Source organism: Acanthochromis polyacanthus, chromosome 10, assembly GCF_021347895.1.
Source record: "Acanthochromis polyacanthus isolate Apoly-LR-REF ecotype Palm Island chromosome 10, KAUST_Apoly_ChrSc, whole genome shotgun sequence".
In the NCBI taxonomy this organism is placed as follows: Eukaryota; Metazoa; Chordata; class Actinopteri; family Pomacentridae; genus Acanthochromis; species Acanthochromis polyacanthus.
Window position 1 is genome coordinate 7,342,412 of NC_067122.1, and position 10,472 is coordinate 7,352,883.

The 10,472-nt window shown below is 38.3% G+C and overlaps 1 protein-coding gene across 1 annotated transcript; it reads left to right on the forward strand.

Annotated features, from left to right (window-relative positions):
• The first annotated feature begins 5,003 nt into the window (after window positions 1-5,003).
• On the forward strand, window positions 5,004-7,916 carry il21 (interleukin 21). Its single transcript, XM_051954693.1, has 6 exons — window positions 5,004-5,132; window positions 5,230-5,271; window positions 7,249-7,365; window positions 7,483-7,526; window positions 7,632-7,716; window positions 7,890-7,916. The coding sequence occupies exons 1-6, from the start codon at window positions 5,004-5,006 to the stop codon at window positions 7,914-7,916; spliced, it is 444 nt and encodes a 147-aa protein (XP_051810653.1).
• Window positions 7,917-10,472: the final 2,556 nt, after the last annotated feature.

The following is a 10,472-nucleotide window of genomic DNA, read 5'->3' on the forward strand; positions in this document are numbered from 1 at the left end:
TTCATGTGCTAACGTAATTGCAGAAGGGTTTCCTAATCAATTATTCTTTCAACACCATTAGATAAGACGACATAGCATTAGAACACAGGAGTGATGGTTGCTGGAAATGTTCCTCTGTACCCCTATGGAGATATTCCATTAAAAATCAGCTGTTTCCAGCTAGAAGAGTCATTTACCACATTAACAATGTCTACACTGGATTTCTGATTAATATAATGTTACGCTAACTGAAAAAAACTGCTTTTCTTTCAAAAATACCACACACACACACACACATATATATATATACTATTCAAAAATATGATTTTTTTGTGGCAAAGATAACCATGTATTGAAAATCAGGTATTGTGATTTTTTTTCTGCCAGTTGCTGCCAATAAGCATCCGACTGGATAAGAATCAAGTAAAGCTCTTGGCATCACAATTATTTTCTTATTATTAGCTTACAACTACATTAGCTAGTTATAGCTCAACCATCAATGATGGCATCCGCTAAAGGTCATAAACTCTGTAAGTGTAAAAATTCAGAAATGGAAAGTCATACACACTTAAAAACCCACTTTTTTTTGCATAATGTGGAAGTGGAACCAGAGCTGTCAGGTTATGAAGATAAAATCTGATGATAAATGCTTACATCTACTTAACACCTTAAATCTGCACTTTTTTATTTCCACTGCAAGTGACTCTCTTTATATCTCCTTCACTTTATCTTTCTGTGGTGGGAGAGGTAATGCTTGATTTTTCATTCTGAGATTGTGACAAAGCTGCTTAGTAAGACTTGTAAGCCGACACACACATACACATACACACACACACACACACACACAGACACATACACACACAGACCACAGGTGGTTTAGGAGTAGTTCCTTGATGGCAGCCAGAGGAGGAAATTCTTCTGAGTTTGAAATCTACCTGAGGACACATTTTCCCTTCTGTTCTTGCATCACAGAAGGGACTCCTGATTATACGGGAGCCCGTGGTGATGTACCTCTCAGACCAGTCGAAGCCCCCACCCACCTGTTCCTTTACGCCGACAGAGAGAGAGAGAGAGAACAGACGAGAGGGGTTTTCTCTTTCAGTCTCAGTCTCACTTCCTCTCCAGCGGTGTCAGAAGATAGCGGCATGGAGCAAACGTGTGCACTGACGGGGCAGACCAATAATGCACACGGACACACTGACTAACATGTGATGCCTCCTGAATTTCCAAAATGTGTAATACTGCTGCATGTTGGAGCAGATGACCATCAAGAAAAACTCTGCCATATTTCCAGAGTAATTTCCCTGTTGTCATTCTATAACCTGAACGCACATATGTGATTAAACTTCACTTAGGAATGCCACTCTCTTCGGAAAACTCTGCGTATAAAGCACTGGGGCCAAATTTTGAAATTAAAAAGTGACAAAGTACAGTAAAACATTGTGAGGCATTAATATAAATGTAGTTTTTTAAATCTTTACTAAAAATGCCATGCCAAAATTATTCTTATGAATCAGTGGCAAACCCTTTATTTGCCACCATATCAGACCAACAGTAAGACAGAATTGCTAACCGTCTCTGAACTCCAGATCTTTGAGGTTTAAGCAGTCAGTTCCTCTACAGGTTGTTCCACACTGACTCCTTGTACTTCATGTTTTTTAGTCAGACCCCTCTTGAGCAACCACAACTCTCTCTTAGTGATGTACAAACAGAAAGCTCACTAAATGTCTTCGGTTTCAGCAAAAACTTTCAGTTGACCAGAGAACTGCTGCATCAGCTCTTCTCAGTTTATGATGTGTCGAAACGATCTCTAACATGGTAGAAATCAGCATAAATAACCAACATGTGACAATTTCAAAGGGAAATAATAACTTCAGACTTGGAAACAAACAAAAAAAGCATAATGTTTCACTGTCTTTTATCACTTGTTTGTTTCATTTTCAACCAGAAGAAACGTATTGATCTGACATGGGTAATACTTACTGTATATATTCTACATGCGTCTGACCACAAATACTTCGTGACTTCTAAACTAAAACACAAACTGATTCCAATTATTGTTTACATTTTTTAAAATTCATTTTCCTCTGCTTTTCCCAGTTTAGAATTGTTGTTTACATTGCAACATTCACAGCTGTACGGGTGGAATGCGCTGTCAAATGTAAACTCAACGCTTTCGACAACAGCTGGCTTTAAGGTGGGCTGGTTTCATTCCTGCAGCAAAGCACTAAATACCGTAAGGTGTGATTTTGTTTCCCACCAGCAAGAAACTTCCGCGCGTCACAGAGGAAGCTTGTGTTGTAAAACTGTATTCTAAATGGGAACGACTGACATTTTTAATTGTGCACAAATGCAATGCGGACAAAATGCCAATAAAAAAACTGCATCACACCAGGGAAAGCGTGCAGAATTACAAATGTAACTCTTAAAGTGGTTGTGGAGGGGTTTGAGCACAATAAAAGGAGTATTCGGTAGACTTATTGGAAGTTTGAGACTATTTAGAGTCTGGTAGCAGACGCAAAAGACGAAATAAAATTGGACTGACATACTGGAGGATAAAAAGAAATTACAAATATGACTGCTGTTCTGTCTCACTGTGGTGGACATGTGTCATTTACAAAGTCAACTGACGCCCATCATACACCAAACGTACGGAAGAATTAGTCATAGTACAGCAGCAATTTTGAGACGAGTGAATAAAGACTACACACTGTACATATATATACACACACGACATATATACATGACCAGTTATACAAATCAACATACTGTGTTTGGAGATGCAGCAATGTGAGCACAAAACACTGAATATTCGGCTTTGATCTGACTCTTTCACTGTTAATCCACTATTACTACAATCATCTATTTTCAAACACATATCAGCAATAAACTACTCTCTATGAAGCACATATTTCTTTATCCGTGGAGCTTGATAACTGCGGATTTATGATTTCAACTTCCTTGCTGAAACATGAACAGAAAAGAAAATATTGAGTGGTTCTTTTAAAGTTGCACCGATGCAGATTATTGGTAATGCAGGAGACCAATAACAATGTTTGGAGCTGATGCGTATCTAGTAAAAAAATGAAAATGTGCAAAAATTGACTCCAACATAAATTTCACTGAAGTTCCTTTGTTTATGTTTTGCATACGTTTAATTAAAGTAGATATTAATTCTTGAGCACTGAAAGGTGATTACTTGCAGTCAGTCACATAGTGCTGCTGGTGAGAGCCAAAGCAGCATGTTTGAATTCAATTTTTTTTATCAAGAATAGGTTTAAAAAAAGTAACACCAACAATCACAAAAATGCTTAATATCAGATCTGATAATCATCTAGGCTGATAATCGGTTAACCTCAAAATATTCATCATAAGTTGCACTACTGTGACGCAAAAAAAAATACTGTATTTTTGTGCTCTTTTGACTTGTAGTTGTTCAAACTACATTTTTAGCATGATTGCATTCATCCATTTTTCTGCCAGTCTCCAGTGGAAGCACACTAAGCAGAGTACATCATTTATCTCTAACCTAAGGATCATTTTGTAGACCCTACTGGAGAGCCCTGAGGCATCTGAAGCCAAGAAAGACATACGCTAGCTTTTAAAAGTTTGAGGTCACTTAGAAATGTCCTTATTTTTGAAAGAAAAGCAGTTCTTTTCAATGAAGATCAAATTAAATTAATCAGAAAACCAGTCCAGACATTGTTAATGTGCTAAATGACTATTCTAGCTGGAAACGGCTGATTTTTAATGGAATATCTACGTAGGGGTACAGAGGTCCACTCTAGCCCGAACCCTCGAATGCATGAAGTAAAAATTTTTTACCAACGAGACTATTTATAAATCTCTATAAAGTGTATATCTTCCCACTGCATGCCATAACAATGTGATTTAACAAGGATTTATCACTGCATGTATCATTGTGTTGGGGTCTGTGATATTCTTGAATTTATTCAAATATCTAGAACAGCGTCAAGATGCAGTCCAACACCACAAACGATTTTAAAAAGTGCTGTTAGACATGGTAAAGCATACAAAGACATTTTAAAAATGACCCCAATAAAACCAATTAACAGAGGGCTTAATGGCAAATAAAAGTTTTCAGTGACATTTTGAAAGAAGATCCTGACAGTCTGAGGTCTTTCTAAGGCTCCTGCTAGCAGATCTCAAATGGCCATCAGGCTTCTAAAGAGTTAAACGATCAATATGCAATTTGGCATCTGACCTTTAATAGCTTTAAATGTGAAAATCTTAAAATCAGTTCTAAAACTAGCTCTTAACCAGTCAGCACTGTTCTTCACAACTCCAGTAACTGTTGGAGGGCATCTCAAAAGGGCTCGGATAGAACTGGACAGCACACTTTTCCTTTTCGAAAATGGACAGAAACCTGGTCTGACTGATGTGTGATAGTGAGATGAAAGGAGGGAAGCAGCCGCTCAAAGACCCGTGAAGAAAATATGAGATAATGCTCCTAAATATGGCCAGAACTTCTCCAGAACAGTGGACTTCCTCCTGCACTGAGAAAACCTGTCGCATCCTCACGTCTCCTTTGGTTACACATTCATGCTTAAAAAGGGTTTCCTGTTGTTTCGACCTGCTCTGTGTGTTTGTGTAGGTGGCCGTGATGCAGTGAATGCATTCAGGTTGTCAATACCACACCTACGAAGACTACCTATGACACGGTATAGTTGCGGCTCCACTGATTCAAAGTGAAAATGGGAAGTGCCGTCTTCCTGTAGTTTCCTGTCGAGTGCACTCGAACAGGTTTACATTCACACACTTGCATCTATAGGCCCCACGCACGCGCGTCTTGACGCCACTCTCGAATCACGTAGTGGTGACTGCCAGTGGAAAAGAAAATTTCATTACTCACACACCAGTTTCTGCAGCTTTCCAGTTCTATACAAGTGGTTTTCCTGTGTCCTCAGGGATAAGTATAAAAAGGTAAGCAACACAGCTGTCTGCATTTCCAGTAAATCTTTGGTAAAGCATCTTTTGGTGATCCGCCGCCTGCTACTGACAAAATGAAGCTGGTTGTTCTTTGCCTTCTTGCAGTCTGCTGTTGCTCATTGGCCGACACAGATGTGAAACAGACACGGAGAAAATTACAAGAAGTGCTCTTACGGCTGACTGACGTGAAAGAAAGCCTGCAGGTCAGTTCATCTTCCTCTCTCTTTTCATGGCTTTGACAACAGCTTTTTGCCGCAGCTTTCATGACTAAATACGCCGTTCTTCGTTTGTGTCTTGCAGAGCAGTGAGCAGGAGCTGAGAACTCCACCTAAGAATATTGAGGTAAGCAAAACTTCTTTGTATACAAATTAATGTAGACATTTCGGTCACATTAAAGTATTTGTGGTTGCTTACTCATTGTTGTTATTCACCCACTTACGGGAGTTGCTAATTGTCATGTGCTGGGTACTGTAGGAGTACTTCAAATGATGCGTGAGGTCGCAAGATGTGTTGGTAATAAGCGGCAGTAAAAGTTGGAAATTGAAAGTTAACTTTCAATTACATTTTTCTTTTTTCACATCTACTTCTCGTTAATCACAGTAAAATGCATGTTAAGATCAACTGAAGTCCAGAATATTTTAACGTTAGGACACAGATCTACTTACTCTGTGCAAAGCTAAAATTCCAAAATTTATCACAGTAACAAAGTTCAAAACTGATTATTTTTAAAGAAAGTCATTATTTAAATGTACTGGATGTGATTAATATTAACAGAAATGTTTTTTTAAAGTTTAATGGGGAAAAATATGAATAGAATTCCCTGATAAAGTTTTGCACAAATTATTCACCATTCATTTTATTTTTTGTTAAAAACTTAGGTTTACCAGCACTGCTAGAATTTCCTAATAATTAAAAATAGTTAATGACAACCTTAATTTAGAGCTCAAACGCCTTACAGAATATATAATTTAGTATTATCAGATCTTGTAGAAAGCAAACACTATATTTCAATGTACACAGTGCTCTAAGGGCCACATGTAATCCTATTATGTGCGCTTCATTTAAATGCCTGTGAAGATCGACTACATTACTTGTAAATTCAAATCACCCTTCTTTCTTGTCAGGCTTATGCTCCTGTGTGAGTCAACTCAAGAGTTTGCTCAGTGCATTTTTTTCATTTTCTCACAGCTTCCGTTGAGTGAAATGTGATGAGTAATCAGAGCTGAGAGCAGACAAAACCATGACACTTCCTCACACCACCTCACAAGTCAAAACGACCATGCCAGAAAACATTTGACTCAATCTTCGGCTTCAAAAAAAAAAAAAAAAAAGTCAGAAATGAATCTTAAAGCAGAAATGATGAGGATTCCCGAGTGGGTGTAAAGCCACTGCTTTGTAAATCAAAACTTAGTAGCACTAAAGTAAAATTTTACCAATGTTACAGAGAGAAATAAAGCTGGTTCTGTAACATCTTTATCTATAATTGATGATATTTCAATCATAAAAACGGTGTTCTGGTGATGACCATAGCATTAAAAAGATAGAAAGTGTTGCAGCTGTTCTTATTGTTTGTCTCACTGAGTTCCCACCATGAAAGAAACCCTCAAACCTACTAATTCTCCTCGGTCTCAAAGTGTAATTTGACTCTGGCTAGCTGGGTTCATCTCTGTGGCACACTGGAGAATCTAAACAGGAAAAAAAGAATGTTCTTACATGGAAAATCTGTGTTATATGATCAACATCTTCATTCAGATTTGTGGAGGGAAACAAATTCAGTTAAAAAAACAAAACACCCAGAGCCCTTTTGGTGAACAGAAGGTTATCTTTAAAATGGTTGAAACTTAATTTGGTTTCGGCTTAGGGAAAAGTGTTGTTTGTTTCAGTTTGGAAAGTTAACTGTCATGATAAAGTCATGACGTGAAACCTAAAAAAGGCAGCCTTCTTGGAAATGTTTTGATACCAGTGATGGGATGTTTTTTTTTTTATTCTTCAACTGATACATGGAGAACAAAAACACAAAAAATAGCGGTTTCGTGCCTATATTTGATAATCTGTCCTCTCTTTTTACAGCTAATCTTTCAGCTGTCTCAAAAGTTTTCTATAAACTATTCTCACACTGCATTAGGTAAAATGTTTGTGTTCTGCTATGAACAAACTGGTGAAGTTTTAGGGGGATATTCCACATATTAGGCTTTCTCACTCTGCATAGTGGTATATATGTCAAGTAGAAAGAGGTCAGATTGGAAGAGGAAGGCTCATTGACACATGTTGGTGTAGCTATGTCTAATTCTCAAACACTTTTCTTTCCTTTCCTAACAGGACTGCTGCTGTCGTTCGGCCTTGCAGTGCTTTCGGACGAATCTGAATGGTGGGATTAACGCCATAGAGAAGCGCAAACAACGCCAACTTTACATCAGCCTCAGGGATCCCGCCATTGTGAGTAAACGGGCTGGGGTCGCAATCATGTATCACATTAAAGCTTATCTTATGCATGAAGCCTAATCAGCAGTACAATCCATTACTAAAAGGAAACCTTTCTTCATGTCATTGCAGGTGGAAGGACTGGACTTCTGTAACGCAGGAAATGCGACGGTAAGAGGAATACAGCTGCTTTTTAAAATGTCATTATTTACGATTATTGATATTCAAAATTGTGTTGTAGCAGATTGCCATTAGTAAGTTATTTTCTCCTTTGCTTCCCATCAGTCCACATGCCAAGACTGCGGATCACACCCGAAGGAAAAGGCCAGTGAGTTTTTCAGCAGGCTGGAATCCCTTATTGAAAGAGTAAGAGCTCTTATGTGTTTGACATATATCTCAAATATATGGATAAAATACCAGACTGCTTTGTTTTTCGTCTGGCACCTTTTTAAGGAAAAGTATCTGACACTCGTGATGATGTAAATCTACGCAACTGTGACTGATATAAAAATTAAATACACATTTTCCTCCCCTTTTAGGCCATAGCCAAACTGACGATGGACTGAGAAGCAGTGAAGATCTGGTAGTGACCAAGGGCTTAATGTAGAGAAGACACTACGCTGATAAATGCTAAAGATGGCAATGTCTATATGTTATAGCCTTATATATTTAATTTATTTAATATTTATTTAGGTAGTGGTGATAAACTCACTCAAGCTATGACGAATGTATTGTCAGTAAAGCTGCTTTGCTGCCACCCAGTGGACTTGGCAGTTAAGGATTTTTTTTCTCCTTCACTGAAAGAGAAACTTATATGTTGTAGTTCTCAAAGAATATCAAGTATGTAATGGCATTTATACTATGTATGATGTACCTTAGCACAGGACTTCCTTTAGCAAACCAACTGTACCATTTCAAAGTGTGAAATTATTAACACAGAGAGGATTTGGTCTGGAGGGCAACTTTTGTAGAAGAGGATACGGCGGCATTCAGAGTTCTTACCAACTGTTCATTTTGATGCTCACAAAGCCCAGTTTGTAATCTGCAGATTATATGCTACCTCCTGAACCATTTCTTTGACTTTTTCTCACTGAGAATAAACTGACATTGTAAAGACAAACTGTGTCTACCTTGTGCAAAATCTGTCCTGAAAAAGCACAGAATAGTTCAAAATGACCAAGACGTCACCAGACAGATTTTTACAGCTCGTCTTGTACCCTTTAACAGCTTCATCTTTTTTTGATTGTTTGCTCTGTTTCTTGTTTTTCAAATCACAACATATCTAATATATTGTTTTTATTGACGTGTTTGATGAACGGCGTCAACTAAAGGCAGACTCATACTACCAGATATAAGATTATTGTGGCAGAGGGAGCGGTGCACCAACTACTGTGATCTCAAAGGGAAACAGATGCAGACTGTGGTGCAACAGCAGTAATAACACTTTGCATACACAAAAAATACACAAAAGCAGCAGGGAAGGCAAAGACACTGTGAAGACGAGGTCACCATAGTTTGAATATTCTTCAGTGAGAATTGTGTGACATTTTAATTACTAGGTTGAGTCAAGGTCACTAATTTTAGCCTCAAGGGACAGAATGTACAGCACTGCTCCAGGCCACATATTGAAAATCACACAAACAGATTTTAACTTATAAATATCAAACATTTGATGTTATTGGGGCAGCTTTGACAACTCTGCAAGCAGTTTGGAAGGTTAAAAACTGGACGTGTCAACTCCTCACATCTGGGTTGAACATCGGTTCAGACCAAAAACCAAGATTTGATTCCCCCTCTGATGGTCGAGTGAAACTAACCTAAAATTCCTGTGGTATGAGGCCTTTAGCTTAACTCAGGAATCACAACAACAGCTCCAGAGTGAAATATTTCGCAGATAAGAAGAGAAGTCATCAAATTTCTCATCCAATGGTCATACATTACTAGTCATACTTTTAATACATAATATATCACACTCAACACTGGAATTACTTTACAGGAGAGACAAAAACATTTGTGTACAATTTTATAACTGAGCATATTTTGGCTACGACATGCAACATTAGTTACTGTCTACAAGAGCATGTCCTTTGTTGTCCTCCAAAGGAGACGCTTTGACTAGAAAAATCCTTCACTTTCAAAATGTTGATATTTCAGTAATGACAAACAGTATTCATCAATGCCACAGCAATTCCGAGCAGAGTTTTAGGGTTTGCAAATCTGTTAAATTTTTTCGAATGTTTGCTACATCCTCTGCTGCTTATGGAGTTGCCCAATAGTTTTTGTACAGCCTCTGTTTGTCTGGATGGTTTGTGGAGACTGTGGCAGTCATCAGGACTGATTGGTCTGGAGCTCCAGACCTTCTCCTAGCCCTGGTCCTCCACACCTGCTGACAGTGAGGATTGGTTCGCCATGACAACTCCCCATCCCACAAGACCCCAGTAATCACCACACGTGTGTTGATATATCTGCAGCCAAACTCTCAGTTGTGGCAGCTGGGTTTGAATGTGATCAGTTCGCCCTGGTGTCTCTTTGTGTTTTGTTTGAGTTTCTGAGTGGTTCTGTAGCCACTGAGGGCTGACTATGGACATTAGAGCTTCTGTTCGTGGCAGCTATTTCAGTGAGGAGCTACCAGTCTTGGTGAAGACTGTGGCTCCTGTTAGCAGTCCGCTAACTTCGGTGGAGAGCTATTTTTAACTTCAGTCTTTGCATGTTGTTTGTCAAGAAATGTGTGTTTTGAGGCTCCAGTTTTATTTAGTTAATTCTGTGCACTAGTCACTCGTTAGTATTAGTTTCTGGGTCAATACATAATTGTGAGACTTTTTGCAAGATAGTTGACAGGTATCATAGTTGACAGTTATCATAGTTTACATTTTTGCTGTTTTCAGGCCTAAAATCAACAACCAAATGCCACATGGCATTTTTAGAAAAAGATTCTATTGACTAAAATTGAAAGTTATTTATAAAGATATTGTAGTAAACCTGTTGATGTGATAGATCTAAACTTTACTCACACATTACATTATATTAAATAACTCAGAAAGCCTTGGGGTCTTGCTAGTCTTCTCTCCAGGAGGAAATGACATCATGTGGAGCAGGTCATGTGATCTAGAATTAACACACTT

Excerpts from the sequence above, each read along its gene's own strand:
- il21 (XM_051954693.1), top strand. The coding sequence starts at position 5,004 with ATGAAGCTGGTTGTTCTTTGCCTTCTTGCAGTCTGCTGTTGCTCATTG. Across the intron at positions 5,133-5,229 it reads ACGTGAAAGAAAGCCTGCAG|AGCAGTGAGCAGGAGCTGAG; the intron begins GTCAGTTCATCT and ends TGTGTCTTGCAG. Across the intron at positions 5,272-7,248 it reads CTCCACCTAAGAATATTGAG|GACTGCTGCTGTCGTTCGGC; the intron begins GTAAGCAAAACT and ends CTTTCCTAACAG.